The sequence below is a fragment of the Ranitomeya variabilis genome, chromosome 4 (assembly GCF_051348905.1).
Source record: "Ranitomeya variabilis isolate aRanVar5 chromosome 4, aRanVar5.hap1, whole genome shotgun sequence".
NCBI lineage: Eukaryota > Metazoa > Chordata > Amphibia > Anura > Dendrobatidae > Ranitomeya > Ranitomeya variabilis.
The window spans coordinates 536,586,937-536,608,346 of NC_135235.1; the positions used below are offsets into that span (position 1 = coordinate 536,586,937).

At 44.2% G+C, this 21,410-nt stretch overlaps 1 protein-coding gene across 1 annotated transcript in view; it reads right to left on the reverse strand.

Annotated features, from left to right (window-relative positions):
* Positions 1-1,404: 1,404 nt before the first annotated feature.
* The window catches only part of LOC143767017 (keratin, type I cytoskeletal 19-like), a 30,456-nt gene continuing 10,450 nt past the window's right edge, over positions 1,405-21,410 (reverse strand). Inside the window, exons 9-10 of the mRNA XM_077255035.1 lie at positions 2,557-2,677; positions 1,405-1,563 (exon numbers count right to left, since the gene is read on the reverse strand). Of these exons, the coding sequence (XP_077111150.1) occupies positions 1,405-1,563; positions 2,557-2,677 (280 nt within the window). The remainder of the gene's footprint in view (positions 1,564-2,556; positions 2,678-21,410) is intronic.

Consider the following 21,410-nt stretch of genomic DNA (forward strand, 5'->3'; position numbering starts at 1 on the left):
AACCTGCTCACAATGGTCAAATCTTCCCATAAGCTGACAAGATCAAGCACCAAGTCCAATAGTTTAGGCTCTCAGGCTGACATGGACAAGTTCTTAAAAAATGGGGCAATTTACCTAAGACCACTAAAACCTCCCATTCATTTGGGACGATTATGGAGGATCACACAGAATCTGACCTGGAGAGTGATGGGGACACCAAGGAACAGGATAACGGTGACCAAGTTACTAGATCATTTATTAAAAGGAGTCTAGGCAAAACACTTGAGCCTTTGGGAAAAGATCTTTCAGTCATTAAACAAGATCTTAATCAATTGGGTCACAGGATTGAGATGGCTGAAGCTACCCATTCAGAAATAATACAGTGTTCCAATTCCTCCCTAACCTGTCTCAAGCAGCAAGACGAACATATCAATTGGATTTATACTACTCTAGAAGACCACGAGAATAGAGAAAGGAGAAACAATTTAAGATTAAAGGGTATCCCCAAATCAATTCTGCCTGAAGCTCTGATCCCTACAGCTGCTGAAATTTTTCGGGCCATTTTGGTTCCTACTGATCCATCAGAGATTGACATGGTGAGAGTTCACAGAGCATTGAGACCCAAACCGAAACCTGATGAGCCGCCTCGTGATGTTCTCTGCCGCTTTCTGGACTACAGGACCAAAGACCTCCTATTAATAAGAGCCAGAGAAGCAGATTCGATTGTTTCTGGAGGAACTCCAATCCAAATCTTCCAAGACCTTTCAGCTTCTACATTGTACAAGAGATGCCTTTTAAGGCCCTGTAACAAAACCACTACCCATACCGTTGGCTATTTCCTTTTGGACTATCCATTTCAGCTAAGGAATTGAAGTTTCTAATAAGATCCACTGCCGATATTAAAGATACCTGCAAGGAGCTGGAGATTCATCTGGACCAATACCCACTCCTGGAGACAGCTTGTGATGCTCGAAGTCTGAAGTCTTTCTCTCTTCCTCCTCCATGGCAGGACCCGCCTACCTCAAAGTCTCTATGCTCAAGACGTCATTCTGCCAAGGTCACACCACCAAGAGATGAGGATGATGACCCAGGCGGATGAGGACTTGACAGCTTTCTATAACTTTTGAATGCTTATTCTAACTTCTGTTTTATGTTGCTTGGTTTATTTGGTTTTTTTACCAACATATTGTGACATATAATTGTGTTGCGTTATTGTTCATTCTGTTGGAGATCTTATTTTCCAGTTATCGTATTGCATCACTTATCCTCCCTGTTTTGATTCTTCTCCCCTTCCCCATGCAATGTAGTTTGGATGAAGTTATTACTTCCGTTTGTTATATGTTCTTGTATACTAATCTTAGTATACCCTATTTACACATGTTTTTCTCATTTTAACCATCTTTTTCCTTGTCCCCCCATTCTCGCTTATTCTTTGCTTTTTCTTTGATCCAATGAATAAGCCATCCTTCCGTTCAAATTGTCTTCAACAACAGCCACCATGACATCAATTCGTAAGTCTTTCCAGATTGTCTCCCACAATGCACATGGTCTGAACTTCTCAATCCCTAGGTCGCAAACTTTGAACTTATTTAAAAAATGGGGGTATGATATTCTAATCTTACAAGAGACTCATTTCACCTCTGATAAAATCCCTTCTTTTGAGAAATGCTTTTTTGATAGATGTTATCATGCTCACTCCCCCAGAAAGGTGCAAGAGGAGTCTCAATAGCTTTTGCTAGGGATATTCCCTTCCTTCTCCTGAGCTGCTTAGCAGATCCCGAAGGTCGTTATATTTTTATTAAAGGTCTCATAGCTGGTAACATGGTGACCCTAGGCAGTCTATATGCTCCCATCAAACATCATTTGAAGTGGCTGCAAAAGGCCCTGGCTAAATTACATTCCTTCCAAGAGGGGGCAGTTATTATAGGAGGTGATTTAAACGTATCGATGGAACCTCTCCTTGTCACATCGACAAGAAAAAGCTCTATATCTCTAAGAGACTTAGCCCATCTCAAAACAATCCTCAACTCTTTAGAATGAATTGATCTTTGGAGATATCTACACCCAATAGATATTGATTTTACTTATTATTCACATCCGCATAACTCTTACCACCGTTTAGATTACATCTTGATTTCTAGAGCTATTTTACCTTCCACTACAAAAGCTATAATTCCTGCCCTCCACTCCGATCATTCTATTTTGTTGGTTAATTTGGAATTGCACAAGCCTTATTCCTGTTTTAGAACCTGGAGGCTCAATGAATCACTGTTACAGCAGGAGGACATCAAAACTCGGATTCACAAATCCCTCCAAGAATTCTTTAAAATCAATATCAACCCTGACATGAACCCTACAGCTTTCTGGGAGGCACAAGGCCACGATTCGTGGTGTATTCATCTCGTTAGCTTCTTATTTGAACAAACAAAGGAAGCTAGAAATGCAAACTTTATACAGCGATATTGTTGCCCTGGATGCTCTCCACAAAAGGAGTTATCACAAGCTACCCTTATTCAACTTACGGAAAAAAGGCAATCCCTCAAAGATCTATAAAATAAACATTCCTACAAACATTACATCTCTTGGAAGAATAGGATCTTTGCCCATGGTGACAAAGCTTCCAAACTCATGAATTCCCTGATTAAGAGATGCCAAACCCGGACATTTATCCATCAAATCAAAACTAAAGACGGCCAGGCTACTCAACATTATAATCAGATTATCAACACTTTTCGGACCTTCTATAAAGATCTATACCAATTACGTCACAACGAATCGGCGGAAGATAGGAGTCAAAGAAAAATTGACGTTCTATCTTTTTTATCCTCTCTGCACTTACCCAAATTATCTGACCTTCAGCAGGAGTGCTTAATTAGGCCCTTTGATCTACATGAACTCCAGTCCATCCTATCTGGGAGCTCTAAGTGGAAATCTCCAGGCCCTGACGGGTTTTCAAAAATTTACTATAAGACTTTTTATGGTGATCTGGGCCCTCATTTACTGTGTAATGCGGTCCTGGGTGGAAAACCCTTCCCCTCTCAGTCTTTGGAAGCACATATTTCCCTTCTTCATAAAAGAGGGAAAGGACCCTGAATGCTATGGTAATTTTAGGCCCATATCTCTGCTCAATGTCGATTTAAAAATTTATGTGAGCCTTATAGCTAAAATACTTGCGGAGTTATTGCCACAACTCATCTCTTTTAAACAAATGGGTTTTGTGACCGGCAGAGAGGGAAGGGATAATACATGTAGAATCTTACTTTTGATTCAGTTAGCAAAAATTCATAAAATTCCACTTGTCTTGCTGGAGACAGATGCCGAGAAGGCTTTTGACAGGGTGAACTGTACATTCTTATGCGAAACTCTCCTTTCATTTCATATACCTAAACAACTGGTAGATGCAATTTTTCAAATGTATACCACTCCTTCCACCCGACTAACAATTAACAATCTATTGCCCCCTTTCCCCAATCTTGTATGTGTTAGCCATGGAGCCTCTTATTCAAAGCATCCAACAAGACGTGGAAATTAAAGGGATACAAGTGGGTTGTTTCCACCATAAATCAGCGGCGTTCGCAGATGACCATTAGTGTTACTTTCGGAACCCAACAAGGGCATCCCTGCTTTTGTTCGTTTATTAGATCTATACAGGAAGCTTTCTAATTTTAAAGTGAACCCCACAAAATCAGAAGCACTTAGTCTTAATATCTCTAAATCCTCTGTAGACAAACTCAAAAAACTGTATCCCTTTAATTGGTCATCTAAGTTTATAAGTTATAAATTATAACTAATTTGGGTATCAAGATTGGAAGATTTGGCTGGGGAGCTTCTTGAACTTAATATTATGCCCATGTTGAATAAAGCTTTTTCCACAGTTCAATCTTGGAAAGCACCTTTCCTATCTTGGATTGGTAGTAAAAATCTGCTGAAAAGCATAATCCTGCCTAAATTCTTATACTTATTTCAGATTCTCCTTGTATACATTCCAAATCACTACCTTTCTAAAATCAATTCTTTCTTTACTAATTTTATTTGGGATAATAAACACCCCCGAATTAATGCTACAACACTCGCTCTACCGAAGTCTAATGGAGGAATGGGTGCCCCAGATATCTTATTACAGAGCTGCTATGCTCTCTAGAGAAGTGGACTGAATCAGAAAACCCCCAGAAAAAGTATGGTTATCTATTGAGGAACACCTGGCCCCCGCCCCCTTGAGATCTTTGGTCCTATTATATTATTACCGGTATATTAATTTGACCCCTTTAATCACAAATGAGATTACGATAGCTATCCTTTAAATATGGAGGTCGGTATTTCTCCGAACAACTCCCCTCTCTATCCCCAATTTTAACATTACAAGATGTCACAAGTCCTATTCCCTCTAAATTGTCTAAAGACCCCTGCCAACACTATTTGGGAATTGACCAATCTGCCAATACCAATAGACCAATTATTCATAGATGGTTCCCTGATGACTTCAGGCATTCAAACCGCCACTTAATATTTCTTTTCTTCATTATAATAGAGTAAAAGATCACTGTTACAAATATAAAGGACAGTTTTTTTTTGTTCTGCCCAATCACACATTTTGAACAGCTCTGTACACAGCAAAAGTCCACCAAAGAAAGTTTTATCCAAAATTTATAATTTTTTGGTTTTAGAAAGGGCTTGTCAAAAAAGGGCTTTTATAGGGCTCTGGGAGAAAGATCTTAATATTCATTTCACAGAAGATCAGATTGCTTCTATTTATAACAGATCTCATGGACCTTCCCAATGTGTTAGAATGCAGGAAAATTCTTACAAGGTGATATCAAGGTGATATCTCGCTGGTAGGGTTGAGCGAAACGGGTCGTTCATTTTCAAAAGTCGCCGACTTTTGGCTAAGTCGGCGTCTCATGAAACCCGATCCGACCCCTGTGCTTGTCGGCCATGCGGTACGCGACTTTCGCGCCAAAGTCGCGTTTCAATGACGCGAAAAGCGCCATTTCTCAGCCAATGAAGGTGAACGCAGAGTGTGGGCAGCGTGATGACATAGGTCCTGGTCCCCACCATCTTAGAGAAGGGCATTGCAGTGATTGGCTTGCTGTCTGCGGCGTCACAGGGGCTATAAAGGGGCGTTCCCGCCGACCGCCATCTCACTGCTGCTGATCTGAGCTTAGGGAGAGGTTGCTGCCGCTTCGTCAGAAGCAGGGATAGCGTTAGGCAGGGTCCACTAACCACCAAACCGCTTGTGCTGTAGCGATTTCCACTGTCCAACACCACCTTCGGTGTGCAGGGACACTGGAAGCTACATTTTTTTTTTCTCTCAGCGCTGTAGCTCATTGGGCTGCCCTAGAAGGCTCCGTGATAGCTGTATTGCTGTGTGTACGCCACTGTGGAAACCAACTGCTTTTTTCAAAGCACATATCCTCTTGTTCCTTCCTTTCTGCACAGCTATCTTTTTTGTTTGTCCACACTTTTTATTTAATTTGTGCATCAGTCCACTCCTATTGCTGCCTGCCATACCTGGCTGAGATTACTGCAGGGAGATAGTAATTGTAGGACAGTCCCTGTTTTTTTTTTTTTTTTTTTTTTGTGGGAGATTAAGATTTGCATTTCTGCTAGAGTGCCATCCGTGTGTGTGCCATCCCTGTGTGCGCCATCTCTCACTCAGTGGGCCATAGAAAGCCTATTTATTTTTTTGCTTGATTTGGGTTCTAAAATCTACCTGAAAAAAAAACACTACATCAATCAGTGGGAGATTAATATTGTCCTCAGGGCTTGTGTGCCACTCCTGATCCTGACTCCTGTGCGCGCCATCTCTCACTCAGTGGGCCATAGAAAGCCTATTTATTTTTTTGCTTGATTTGGGTTCTAAAATCTAACTGAAAAAAAAATCACTACATCCATCAGTGGGAGATTAATACTGTCCTCAGGGCTTGTGTGCCACTCCTGATCCTGACTCCTGTGAGCGCCATCTCTCACTCAGTGGGCCATAGAAAGCCTATTTATTTTTTTGCTTGATTTGGGTTCTAAAATCTAACTGAAAAAAAAATCACTACATCCATCAGTGGGAGATTAATACTGTCCTCAGGGCTTGTGTGCCACTCCTGATCCTGACTCCTGTGAGCGCCATCTCTCACTCAGTGGGCCATAGAAAGCCTATTTATTTTTTTGCTTGATTTGGGTTCTAAAATCTACCTGAAAAAAAAAAACACTACATCCATCAGTGGGAGATTAATACTGTCCTCAGGGCTTGTGTGCCACTCCTGATCCTGACTCCTGTGCGCGCCATCTCTCACTCAGTGGGCCATAGAAAGCCTATTTATTTTTTTGCTTGATTTGGGTTCTAAAATCTACCTGAAAAAAAAAAAAAAACTACATCCATCAGTGGGAGATTAATACTGTCCTCAGGGCTTGTGTGCCACTCCTGATCCTGACTCCTGTGAGCGCCATCTCTCACTCTGTGGGCCATAGAAAGCCTATTTATTTTTTTGCTTGATTTGGGTTCTAAAATCTACCTGAAAAAAAAAAACACTACATCCATCAGTGGGAGATTAATACTGTCCTCAGGGCTTGTGTGCCACTCCTGATCCTGACTCCTGTGCGCGCCATCTCTCACTCAGTGGGCCATAGAAAGCCTATTTATTTTTTTGCTTGATTTGGGTTCTAAAATCTACCTGAAAAAAAAAAAAAAACTACATCCATCAGTGGGAGATTAATACTGTCCTCAGGGCTTGTGTGCCACTCCTGATCCTGACTCCTGTGAGCGCCATCTCTCACTCTGTGGGCCATAGAAAGCCTATTTATTTTTTTGCTTGATTTGGGTTCTAAAATCTACCTGAAAAAAAAAACACTACATCCATCAGTGGGAGATTAATACTGTCCTCAGGGCTTGTGTGCCACTCCTGATCCTGACTCCTGTGCGCGCCATCTCTCACTCAGTGGGCCATAGAAAGCCTATTTATTTTTTTGCTTGATTTGGGTTCTAAAATCTACCTGAAAAAAAAAACACTACATCCATCAGTGGGAGATTAATACTGTCCTCAGGGCTTGTGTGCCACTCCTGATCCTGACTCCTGTGCATGCCATCTCTCACTCAGTGGGCCATAGAAAGCCTATTTATTTTTTTGCTTGATTTGGGTTCTAAAATCTACCTGAAAAAAAAAAAAATACATCCATCAGTGGGAGATTAATACTGTCCTCAGGGCTTGTGTGCCACTCCTGATCCTGACTCCTGTGTGTGCCATCTCTCACTCAGTGGGCACTGGGCCATAGAAAGCTTTTTTTTTTTAATTATTATTTGGTTTCTAAATTGTCCCTGAAAAAAACAATTTATCTTATTTGGTTTCTAAAGTCTCCCTGAGGGAAAAAAAAAAAAAAAAAAAAAGATGGGAGATTAATATTGACATTTGTGCTTGAGTGACAGTCCTGCATGTGTGGCATCTCTGTGATTTTGTGCCACAGAAAACAGAGTGTGTAACATTGTGCCTGATTTTCCTTGTGGTCTCGCCAACCTGTTAAGGGATATTGAAATCATACTGAAGTTATAGCTTACTGTGTAAGTTGTTTGACAGCAACAAATAAAGTTACTTTGGTTAAGTTTTTAAAACAATGAGGAAGTCTGGTGCAAGAGGTCGTGGCCGTGGGCGTTCATTGTCAGCTGGTAATGATGGTAGTGGTAGTGGAGCATCAGGTGGTCGTGGGGATAAAAATATTCCACGTAAGTCTGGAGCTGTGGAGCCAGTTTCGTCGTCTGGCTACACAAGGCCTCGAACGCTCTCTTTTCTGGGAGTAGGAAAACAGCTTTTAAAGGCGGAGCAGCAACAGCAAGTTTTGGCTTACATTGCAGACTCAGCCTCTAGCTCTTTTGCCTCCTCTTCTGAAACTGGTAAATGTAAAAGCAGCGCGTCGCTTGTGGATGTCCACGGTCAGGGACAAGTCGCTTCCTTGTCCTCTTCAGCAAAAACTACAACAAGAGAGAAGGATGCAGCAGGCGACACAACGGGTTACTCCATGGAGCTCTTTACACATACCGTCCCTGGCTTACAAAGTGAAACACTTAACAGGCCATGCCCATTACAAGTTGATTCTGACATGGAGTGCACTGATGCACAGCCACAGCCAGAGTACTATGCTGCTCCTTTGACTCAGACCACCACATTGCCCTCTCAGGGTACTGATCCACAATCAGACCCTGATGAGACTATGTTGCCCCGCCACGAACGCTATACCACCGACCGACACAGTGACACAGACGAAGTTGCACACGAGCTCGAAGAGGAGTTAATAGATGACCCAGTTATTGACCCCGATTGGCAGCCATTGGGGGAACAGGGTGCAGGCGGCAGTAGTTCAGAAGCGGAGGTGGAGGAGGGGCCGCAGCAGGCATCAACATCGCAACAGGTTCCATCTGCCGGGCCCGTATCTGGCCCAAAACGCGTGTCAAAGCCAAAACCTGTTGGAGGACAGCGTGGCCATCCGGTTAAAGTTCAGTCTGCAATACCTGAAAAGGGATCCGATGCTAGGAAGAGTGCAGTCTGGCATTTTTTTAAACAACATCCAATTGATCAGCGCAAAGTCATCTGTCAAAAATGTTCAACTAGCTTAAGCAGAGGTCAGAATCTGAAATGTCTCAATACTAGTTGCATGCATAGACACTTAACCACCATGCATTTTCAAGCCTGGACTAACTACCAAACGTCCCTTAAGGTTGTAGCACCCTCGGCCAATGAAGCTAGTCAGCAACGCAACATCCCTTCCGTCACTGTAAGGCCACCATTTTCCGCACCACCGGCAGTATCTGTGCAGGTTTCTTTGCCAGCCAAAAGCACTCAGGGTCAGGGAATCACCAGTTTTGTAGGAGGAAATATTGCATCTAGGTCACCGGCGGAAACAATACCATCTCCAACCGTCTCGCAGTCTGCATGTCCACCGGCACACCCGCAAGTTCCACGATCTCCATCTCTCCAGTGCAGCTCACACTACATGAGACTCTGGTTAGAAAAAGGAAGTACTTATCCTCGCATCCGCGTACACAGGGTTTTAACGCCCACATAGCTAGACTAATATCGTTAGAGATGATGCCCTACCGGTTAGTTGAAAGCGAAGCTTTCAAAGCCCTGATGGAGTACGCTGAACCACGATACGAGCTACCCAGTCGACACTTTTTTTCCAGAAAAGCCATCCCAGCCCTGCACCAGCATGTTAAACAGCGCATCGTCCATGCACTCAGGCAATCTGTGAGTACAAAGGTGCACCTGACTACAGATGCATGGACCAGTAGACATGGCCAGGGACGTTATGTGTCCATCACGGCACACTGGGTGAATGTGGTGGATGCAGGGTCCTCAGGGGACATCAATTTCGGGACAGTTGTGCCTAGCCCACGGTCTAGGAAACAGTTGGCTGTAGGCGTTCGCACCACCTCCTCCTCCTCCTCCTCCTCATCCTCCTGCAGAAGCTACAGCTCTTCCACAGACCACAGTCGGCCAACCACTCCATCGGCAGATGACACTGTTGCACACCAGTTGTCCCATTATGGGCCAGCTACTGCCAAGCGTCAGCAGGCTGTATTGGCTATGAAGTGTTTGGGCGACAACAGACACACCGCAGAAGTTCTGTCCGAGTTCTTGCAACAAGAAACGCAGTCGTGGCTGGGCACAGTAGATCTTGAGGCAGGCAAGGTAGTGAGTGATAACGGAAGGAATTTCATGGCTGCCATCTCCCTTTCCCAACTGAAACACATTCCTTGCCTGGCTCACACCTTAAACCTGGTGGTGCAGTGCTTATTGAAAACTTATCCTGGGTTCTCCGACCTGCTCCTCAAAGTGCGTGGACTTTGCTCACATATCCGACGTTCGCCTGTACACTCCAGCCGTATGCAGACCTATCAGCGGTCTTTGAACCTTCCCCAGCATCGCCTAATCATAGACGTTGCAACAAGGTGGAACTCAACACTGCACATGCTTCAGAGACTGTGCCAACAGAGGCGGGCTGTTATGTTTTTGTGGGAGGATACACATACACGGGCAGGCAGTAGGATGGCAGACATGGAGTTGTCTGGTGTGCAGTGGTCCAAGATACAAGACATGTGTCAAGTCCTTCAGTGTTTTGAGGAATGCACACGGCTGGTTAGTGCAGACAACGCCGTAATAAGCATGAGCATCCCCCTAATGCGTCTGCTGATGCAAAGTTTGACGCACATAAAGGAGCAGGCGTCTGCACCAGAGGAAGAGGAAAGCCTTGATGACAGTCAGCCATTGTCTGGTCAGGGCAGTGTACAGGACGAGGTAGCGGGCGAAGAGGAGGTGGAGGACGAGGAGGATGATGGGGATGAGTATATTTTTAATGCGGAAGCTTTCCCGGGGGCACTGGAAATTGGTTGCGTGGCAAGGCCGGGTTCTGGTTTTTTGAGGGACACAAGTGACGTAGATTTGCCTGAAACTGCCCCTCAACCAATCACAACCGGAGATTTGACAACTGGAACTTTGGCCCACATGGCGGATTATGCCTTACGTATCCTAAAAAGGGACACACGCATAACGAAAATGATGAACGATGACGATTACTGGTTGGCCTGCCTCCTTGATCCACGCTATAAAGGCAAATTGCAAAATATTATGCCACATGAGAACTTGGAACTAATATTAGCAACCAAACAATCAACTCTTGTTGACCGTTTGCTTCAGGCATTCCCAGCACACAGCGCACGTGATCGTTATCACACGAGCTCCAGGGGGCAGCAGATTAGTAGTGTTAGGGGTGCACACATCAGAAGTGGCGTTGGACAAAGGGGTTTTCTGACCAGGTTGTGGAGTGATTTTGCTATGACCGCAGACAGGACAGGTACTGCTGCATCAATTGAAAGTGACAGGAGACAACATTTGTCCAGTATGGTTACTAACTATTTTTCATCCCTTATCGATGTTCTCCCTCAACCGTCATTCCCATTTGATTACTGGGCCTCAAAATTAGACACCTGGCCAGAATTGGCAGAATATGCATTGCAGGAGCTTGCTTGCCCGGCAGCAAGTGTCCTATCAGAAAGAGTATTCAGTGCTGCAGGTTCAATATTAACCGAAAAAAGGACTCGTCTGGCTACCCAATATGTTGACGATCTAACATTCATTAAAATGAACCACAACTGGATTTCAAAATCTTTTGCCCCACCTTGCCCGGCCGACACCTAGCTTTCCTATGAAAAGCTCTTGCCTGTGGACTACTGTGAATTACTTTTCTAATGTCTAATTTTCTGCAGCTGATTGTCCGGCATATGACATGTTTACACCTCCCTAAATGGCCAAACTCCCCACACGGGGCCGTGGTATCGCGACTTGGCGCAAGCACCCGTGAGACAGCTGTTTGCCTGAAGAGGTGGGTGTGCTCGCTTTTGGTCGACGGCATTGCTACTGGGTCCCTCATAGTACAATAAAGTGTCTCTGGCGGTGGTGGTGCGCACCCAACGTCAGACACACTGTTGTAACATGAGGGGCCCTGGGCCTGTACCGCCGGCCACAAGAGAGTTCACCCACCCCCAGGTCAAACATTGCTCTACCACTTCCACAGTTATCTCTCACACTTCCACCAATGTTTAGTCTATGCGCTGACATCCTTCCATACCTGCCACTGACAATACCATTGTGTTGACATGTATGATGGTACATAACATAGTCAGGGGCAGTGTCCTCTATTTACCACAGTAAATACTTTGCGCTAAATTAGTAGGTCTGAAACAACGCAGAGGATCCCACCCCTGAACCTAATGATTGCACCCTTTAGTGTCTTTGTTTTAATGCGAGACATTCACATTTATTTGTTGTTTTTTGACTACTAACTGGCAGACACTCATTACAATCGGCCTCCGTTGACCACACCACTGCTGCCCGTGTACCCCTGGAACCTATTTTACAGTGCCTACAGCCAGCCCATTTTATCATGTTAGGCCTCCGAAGCCTGTCTGCGGTCCCTCCTTCCACTAGGCCTCCGTTGACCACACCACTGCTGCCCGTGTACCCCTGGAACCTATTTTACAGTGCCTACAGCCAGCCCATTTTATTATGTTAGGCCTTCGAAGCCTGTCTGCGGTCCCTCCTTCCACTAGGCCTCCACTGACCAGACCACTGCTGCCCGTGTACCCCTGGAACCAATTTTAAAGTGCCTACAGCCAGCCCATTTTATTGTGTTAGGCCTCCGAAGCCTGTCTGCGGTCCCTCCTTCCACTAGGCCTCCACTGACCAGACCACTGCTGCCCGTGTAGCCCTGGAACCAATTTTAAATTGCCTACAGCCAGCCCATTTTATTGTGTTAGGCCTCCGAAGCCTGTCTGCGGTCCCTCCTTCCACTAGGCCTCCACTGACCAGACCACTGCTGCCCGTGTAGCCCTGGAACCAATTTTAAATTGCCTACAGCCAGCCCATTTTATTGTGTTAGGCCTCCGAAGCCTGTCTGCGGTCCCTCCTTCCACTAGGCCTCCGTTGACCACACCACTGCTGCCCGTGTACCCCTGGAACCTATTTTACAGTGCCTACAGCCAGCCCATTTTATTATGTTAGGCCTTCAAAGCCTGTCTGCGGTCCCTCCTTCCACTAGGCCTCCACTGACCAGACCACTGCTGCCCGTGTACCCCTGGAACCAATTATAAAGTGCCTACAGCCAGCCCATTTTATCATGTTAGGCCTTCGAAGCCTGTCTGCGGTCCCTCCTTCCACTAGGCCTCCACTGACCAGACCACTGCTGCCCGTGTACCCCTGGAACCAATTTTAAATTGCCTACAGCCAGCCCATTTTATTGTGTTAGGCCTCCGAAGCCTGTCTGCGGTCCCTCCTTCCACTAGGCCTCCACTGACCAGATCACTGCTGCCCGTGTACCCCTGGAACCAATTATCAAGTTTATAAGCGTGTCCCGAGGAACGCTCCGGTATAAAACATCAGAAAATATAAAAATAAGTATTTTGCTTATAATAAAGAAAATACTGGAGAGATATCAAATGCATACATTTTAACATTAAAAACAAAAACACATACAACCAAAAACTGGTACAGTACCAAAATTGGCCACCAGCTACAAAAACTTTCTCCTGCAAGTAGTTAACTGAAAGGTTTTTTTCCATTGAAAACACAGATATGGCATCCACCGAGTGTTGTCCTGCAACTGAATAAAGCTGTGCTTCAACCTTCTGGCTTTCAGCCTATAGTATCAGATATTAAACTGCATTTGGCCTTCAACTTTGGTTACGGCCTACTAACGGTGTCTGCCCCTCCCTGGTGTTGTCCTCAACTGAATACAGCTGAGCTTCAACCTTCTGGCTTTCATTAAGTGTTTTTTAAAAAACAAAATGGTGGTTAGGGCCTACTAACGGTGTCTGCCCCTCCCTGGTGTTGCCCTCAACTGAATACAGCTGAGCTTCAACCTTCTGGCTCTCATTAAGTGCTGTGTTTTTAAAAATTGGTGGTTAGGGCCTACTAACGGTGTCTGCCCCTCCCAGGTGTTGCCCTCAACTGAATAAAGCTGAGCTTCAACCTTCTGGCTCTCATTAAGTGCTGTGTTTTTAAAAAATGGTGGTTAGGGCCTACTAACGGTGTCTGCCCCTCCCTGGTGTTGCCCTCAACTGAATACAGCTGAGCTTCAACCTTCTTGCTCTCATTAAGTGCTGTGTTTTTAAAAAATGGTGGTTAGGGCCTACTAACGGTGTCTGCCCCTCCCTGGTGTTGCCCTCAACTGAATACAGCTGAGCTTCAACCTTCTTGCTCTCATTAAGTGCTGTGTTTTTAAAAAATGGTGGTTAGGGCCTACTAACGGTGTCTGCCCCTGCCTGGTGTTGTCCTCCACTGAATACAGCTGAGCTTCAACCTTCTGGCTCTCATTAAGTGTTTTTTAAAAAACAAAATGGTGGTTAGGGCCTACTAACGGTGTCTGCCCCTCCCTGGTGTTGCCCTCAACTGAATACAGCTGAGCTTCAACCTTCTGGCTCTCATTAAGTGCTGTGTTTTTAAAAATTGGTGGTTAGGGCCTACTAACGGTGTCTGCCCCTCCCTGGTGTTGCCCTCAACTGAAAAAAGCTGAGCTTCAACCTTCTGGCTCTCATTAAGTGCTGTGTTTTTAAAAAATGGTGGTTAGGGCCTACTAACGGTGTCTGCCCCTGCCTGGTGTTGTCCTCCACTGAATACAGCTGAGCTTCAACCTTCTGGCTCTCATTAAGTGTTTTTTAAAAAACAAAATGGTGGTTAGGGCCTACTAACGGTGTCTGCCCCTCCCTGGTGTTGCCCTCAACTGAATAAAGCTGTGCTTCAACCTTCTGGCTTTCGGCCTATAGTATCAGATATTAAACTGCATTTGGCCTTCAACTTTGGTTACGGCCTACTAACGGTGTCTGCCCCTCCCTGGTGTTGCCCTCAACTGAATAAAGCTGTGCTTCAACCTTCTGGCTTTCGGCCTATAGTATCAGATATTAAACTGCATTTGGCCTTCAACTTTGGTTACGGCCTACTAACGGTGTCTGCCCCTCCCTGGTGTTGCCCTCAACTGAATAAAGCTGTGCTTCAACCTTGTGGCTTTCGGCCTATAGTATCAGATATTAAACTGCATTTGGCCTTCAACTTTGGTTACGGCCTACTAACGGTGTCTGCCCCTCCCTGGTGTTGTCCTCAACTGAATACAGCTGAGCTTCAACCTTCTGGCTCTCATTAAGTGTTTTTTAAAAAACAAAATGGTGGTTAGGGCCTACTAACGGTGTCTGCCCCTCCCTGGTGTTGCCCTCAACTGAATAAAGCTGAGCTTCAACCTTCTGGCTCTCATTAAGTGCTGTGTTTTTAAAAATTGGTGGTTAGGGCCTACTAACGGTGTCTGCCCCTGCCTGGTGTTGTCCTCCACTGAATACAGCTGAGCTTCAACCTTCTGGCTCTCATTAAGTGTTTTTTAAAAAACAAAATGGTGGTTAGGGCCTACTAACGGTGTCTGCCCCTCCCTGGTGTTGCCCTCAACTGAATAAAGCTGAGCTTCAACCTTCTGGCTCTCATTAAGTGCTGTGTTTTTAAAAATTGGTGGTTAGGGCCTACTAACGGTGTCTGCCCCTCCCTGGTGTTGCCCTCAACTGAATACAGCTGAGCTTCAACCTTCTTGCTCTCATTAAGTGCTGTGTTTTTAAAAATTGGTGGTTAGGGCCTACTAACGGTGTCTGCCCCTGCCTGGTGTTGTCCTCCACTGAATACAGCTGAGCTTCAACCTTCTGGCTCTCATTAAGTGTTTTTTAAAAAACAAAATGGTGGTTAGGGCCTACTAACGGTGTCTGCCCCTCCCTGGTGTTGCCCTCAACTGAATAAAGCTGAGCTTCAACCTTCTGGCTCTCATTAAGTGCTGTGTTTTTAAAAATTGGTGGTTAGGGCCTACTAACGGTGTCTGCCCCTGCCTGGTGTTGTCCTCCACTGAACAAAGCTGAGTTTCCACCTTCTGGCTCTTTTTTTTTTTTTTTAATTGCTGGATGGGGCCTAATAGCTCTGTTTGCTCCTCCCTGGTGTTTGTCCTCAACTAAAAAAAGCTGAGCTTCAACCTTATGGCTTTTGGCCTATAGTATCAGATATTAAACTGCATTTGGCCTATTAGTGTGTTTGGGCCCTTAAAACAGTGTCTGCTGCTCCTGGGTTTGCTACTCCACTCAACAAAGCAATGCCGCCTGTTTAGTCCTGTTACCAATTTTGAACTGCATTTAGCCTACTTTATTCTTTGGCCCTATATCTGTTTCCTCCTCATCCTGCCCACTGCCCAGCCACTGCTACATGAGTCTGCTGGTACATTGACCTAGACCACTACATTCCCCTTGCACTCTACACAGCCAGAATCTGACCCTGCTGAAAGTCAGGTTCCCCTTCCCGCAAGTTATACCACCTTACACAGGGACAAAGAGGAAGGTGCAGATGAAAGTACAGGTTCCTTCATCAGGTGGGGGGGGCATACTCGTTGGCGACGTCACTGGCACAGGGCCCCTCAGAGTACGCAAAAGTGTCGCTGCTGGTGGGAGGCGCCCCCGCCGTGCAAACACACCGCTGTACTTTGAGGGGCCCTGTGCCAGTGCCAATGCCAATGAGTGGGCCCCCCTGCTTGCTTAGGATCACAGCACTTGCAAACTTGACATACTTACCTCTCACTGCTCCACCGCCGTGACGTAGTCCATGTTTCCTGTGCCCACTAAAACCTTGAACCAGCCCTACCCCCCACAACTTTTGCCAAATCACCCCCAATTTCCAGTGCCCAACTATTATTATAAAGTTAATTTAGATTGACAAGCTTCAGAAAACAAGAATGGATGTTTTTGGCATTAAAATGGGCACTGTAGGTGTTTTCCTGGCCTCCACTCACTGCCGGCTATGCTTCCCCATTAACTTGCATTGGGTTTCGTGTTTCGGTCGATCCCCGACTTTTAGCGATAATCGGCCGACTTCACTCGACTCGACTCTGGACTAAGTCGGGTTTCACAAAACCCGACTCGATCTTAAAAAAATGAAAGTCGCTCAACCCTACTCGCTGGTATTGCACTCCATCTCAATTGCACCTTTGGCACCCTTCCACTTGAGAGATGTAATACAGAACAAGGAACCTATTTACACATGTGGAGGTCTTGTCCGAAAATTATGTCCTATTGGCAGTTGGTGGCTGGAATAATTTCAGATGTGCTGGATCGGGTTCCTGTTCTGCAGCCCCAATCCACCTTACTTAACCTACCTTTATGACCAGAGAACTCTTTAGCTTCAAAAATGGCTAGTAATATAATAGCAGCTGGTAAGTTTTTAATTCCTACTCTCTGGAATACAACCCAAACCCCCACTAAAAAACAAGTTCTTGAGAAAATTGACTTACTATATTATACTGCAGAATTAGTGGCCAATACACAAGAATCACTCAATTCTTTCCGGAATATATGTGAACCTTGGGTTCAATTCAGATCTAGTCCCGAGTTTATCCTTGAAGTTTCAGACTCTGGAATAGACTAGCAACTATGCTAGTTTAACAACTATTTTTCTCTGGATGGCTCTTCATCGGATCGTCCCTCCCCCCCTCTCTACTCTGTTTTTCCTATCGTTCCTCCTACTGTCCCCCTCCCTCTCATTCTCCTATCCCCAAATCATCTTTAGGTGTTTAGCTTGATTTAGTGATTACTCATGAGTCACCTAACATTCCTCCTGGACTGTTACATTTGGCCTCTCAAAGGCATTACTTGTTGAGGAACCGATTTCTAGTTATGTTTCAATAATTCTCAGTGACTCCTTCTAATATGTTTTTTTATTTTCTGTTCACCTGTTATACTTTTTCCCAATAAAAAGAACACTGAAAGAAAGAATGAAAAAATAACTTTTAACCATGCCAAAGGAGTTGGAAAGAAAAGTCTTGAGTGAGGAAAAAAAGGGCTCAATTGTGGCTTTAATAGCAGAGGAATACAGTGAGCGTCATGTTGCCTCCATCCTTAAATTTCTAAGATGGCAGTCCATTACAACAAGGTCAAGTAGCAGACATTGGGGACAACAAATCTACAGACCGGCAGAGGGCGAAAATGACTCTTCACTGACCAGGAAGATCACCATCTTATTCGACTGTCACTCAGCAACTGTAGGATGACATCAAATGATTTTGTGATGACCTACAAAAGGAATGGTAAATGGCATCAGGGGTGAAGTGCATGGCAAGAACAGTTCATAACCGGCTCCTAGAGGCAGGGCTCAAGTCATGTAAAGCTAGAAAAAGCCTTTCATCAATAAGAAGCAAAGGAGAGCCAGGCTGAAGATAGCCAAAGACCATAAGGATTGGACCATGGAGGACTGGAATAAGGTAATCTTCTCTGATTAGTCTAATTTTCATAGGGGTGGATCCGCCTATCTTAATAGCCAGGAAAGGCTAAATATACAGCTGCGGGCAGAGATTCATAGCCTGGGAAGATTCATGGGTATTAATTATGGACAAAATTCTGGTATAAAACTGCTTGAAATGTTGCAAAAATTTAGCAACTTTTAAACGTTTTATGCCAGTCCCAGACAGAAATACGATCTTCTTGAATAGTGGAAAAAGAATACCTGGGAGGGTTGTGGTTGAACTCTGACAAATCTATATTTATGGAAAAAAAAGTGGTGTAAATTATGACAAAATGTGTTCCTATTCCTGAGTGCATTTTTACAATGGGTTCACGGTAATCCAAAGCACTCTTCATCAATATTGGTATACAAAACACCAGTCTTGATGAATCAGAGCCTAAAGTTACTATTTTTATAGGAGCTACATCACATACTAGACTGTGGGTTTTTTAAGTTTATACTGTCAGTTTGGCAGCAGACACTTCAAAGTAAACCTGTCAGTAGGTTTAAGTGACCCTAAGGGCCTGTCCACCCTCTGCAGATTTGTCCCGTTTTTGTCACAGTTTTTTCTGCCCAGATTTCTCCCAAAACCTGAAGAGTTTCCTGCTGCTAGCAAAGTGAATGAGAATCTTGAAGTCATTCATTCGTTGCTTATAACATGCGATCCAGGATAATTTTTACAGATTTTATTATTTTTTGGCTCCTATTACAGGTCCTTCTCAAAAAATTAGCATATAGTGTTAAATTTCATTATTTACCATAATGTAATGATTACAATTAAACTTTCATATATTATAGATTCATTATCCACCAACTGAAATTTGTCAGGTCTTTTATTGTTTTAATACTGATGATTTTGGCATACAACTCCTGATAACCCAAAAAACCTGTCTCAATAAATTAGCATATCAAGAAAAGGTTCTCTAAACGACCTATTACCCTAATCTTCTGAATCAACTAATTAACTCTAAACACATGCAAAAGATACCTGAGGCTTTTAAAAACTCCCTGCCTGGTTCATTACTCAAAACCCCCATCATGGGTAAGACTAGCGACCTGACAGATGTCAAGAAGACCATCATTGACACCCTCAAGCAAGAGGGTAAGACCCAGAAAGAAATTTCTCAACAAATAGGCTGTTCCCAGAGTGCTGTATCAAGGCACCTCAATGGTAAGTCTGTTGGAAGGAAACAATGTGGCAGAAAACGCTGTACAACGAGAAGAGGTGACCGGACCCTGAGGAAGATTGTGGAGAAGGACCGATTCCAGACCTTGGGGAACCTGAGGAAGCAGTGGACTGAGTCTTGTGTGGAAACATCCAGAGCCACCGTGCACAGGCGTGTGCAGGAAATGGGCTACAGGTGCCGCATTCCCCAGGTAAAGCCACTTTTGAACCATAAACAGCAGCAGAAGCGCCTGACCTGGGCTACAGAGAAGCAGCACTGGACTGTTGCTAAGTGGTCCCAAGTACTTTTTTCTGATGAAAGCAAATTTTGCATGTCATTCGGAAATCAAGGTGCCAGAGTCTGGAGGAAGACTGGGGAGAAGGAAATGCCAAAATGCCTGAAGTCCAGTGTCAAGTACCCACAGTCAGTGATGGTGTGGGGTGCCATGTCAGCTGCTGGTGTTGGTCCACTGTGTTTCATCAAGGGCAGGGTCAATGCAGCTAGCTATCAGGAGATTTTGGAGCACTTCATGCTTCCATCGGCTGAAATGCTTTATGGAGATGAAGATTTCATTTTTCAGCACGACCTGGCACCTGCTCACAGTGCCAAAACCACTGGTAAATGGTTTACTGACCATGGTATTACTGTGCTCAATTGGCCTGCCAACTCTCCTGACCTGAACCCCATAGAGAATCTGTGGGATATTGTGAAGAGAAAGTTGAGAGACGCAAGACCCAACACTCTGGATGAGCTTAAGGCCGCTATTGAAGCATCCTGGGCCTCCATAACATCTCAGCAGTGTCACAGGCTGATTGCCTCCATGCCACGCCGCATTGAAGCAGTCATTTCTGCCAAAGGATTCCCGACCAAGTATTGAGTGCATAACTGAACATTATTATTTGATGGTTTTTTTGTTTGTTATTAAAAAACACTTTTATTTGATTGGACGGGTGAAATATGCTAATTTATTGAGACAGGTTTTTTGGGTTTTCAGGAGTTGTATGCCAAAATCATCAGTATTAAAACAATAAAAGACCTGACAAATTTCAGTTGGTGGATAATGAATCTATAATATATGAAAGTTTAATTGTAATCATTACATTATGGTAAATAATGAAATTTAACACTATATGCTAATTTTTTGAGAAGGACCTGTATATGTTTTTCTTATTTCCTAAAGTCTCCTCATCTGTATTATACCAGTTGGTTTCCTATATGTCATGTCTTTTTGTGTGTTTTTTTTTCTCAGAAGTAATACTGCTATTCTTCTTTGGTTGTTTCTGGTATCGCCCCCTCTCACTCAAATGGAGCTCTTTTTGGGAAAAAAAAAGAGCAGAACCTTTTTTTGGTCTAATCTATATATATAATTGTCTAAGGGTTTTTCCGTCTGTCTGTCTGTCTGTCTGTCTGTCTGTCTGTCTGTCTGTCTGTCCTGGAAATCCCGCGTCTCTGATTGGTCGAGGCCGCCAGGCCTCGACCAATCAGAGACGGGCACAGCATGGCGACGATTATGTCATAATGGAAATCCCGCGTCTCTGATTGGTCGAGGCAGCCAGGCCTCGACCAATCAGCGACGGGCACAGTATCGACGTAGATGTCATAATGGTTGCCATGGCGACGATGATGTCTTAAAGGTTGCCTCGACCAATCAGCGACGGGCACAGTCTGCCGCGAATTCTGGAATCATCATTGTCCATATACTACGGGGACATGCATATTCTAGAATACCCGATGCGTTAGAATCGGGCCACAGTCTAGTGTTGTATAACCCTTTTAAGGAATGTGAATGTGAAAATAATAAATAAATTCTGACATCTCTTGTGTGAAATTTCTGAAAGATTTTACTAGGGAAAACAGAATTAGACAGAAAATGATAAAAAGTTTTCAAAAAATGACAATGACATTCCGTCCAAATCAACAACTACATTTTATGCATTTAGACATATCTTTAATAGAGCTTTACAAGTTTGTAAACATTTTAGTAAAAATAATAAAACAACCTGCACTTACTAATCCTTTGCTATTCCAGTTGGGATATTGGAAAGTGACTCAAGAAACTTCCATTGCACACCGTAAGTTATGGACATCATTCTACTGTGTGTTGGTGGCTTAAGTGGCTAATGTTCCTCTTAGGGTTCGTGCACACAATCAACTATATTGGAGAATATTGGAAACATGTCCAATTTTGATCTGAGTGTCAGATCAAAATCAGCAATGCAAGTCTATAGGTCTGTGAAAAACATCGGACCGCATTCAATGATTTTTATGGCTGACAGAATGGAGGGGGTGGAGAAACATTTCCTTTTTACATCTCCAACTCTGAGAATAACTGATGTCTCTCTGTTCAAACTGTGATCAAACTCTGATCAGAGTCTGATCAGAGTAATCAGAAAGTTTTTCTCAGGTGGAGAGAAAACTATCATGTGCATGATCCCTTAGTCCTATA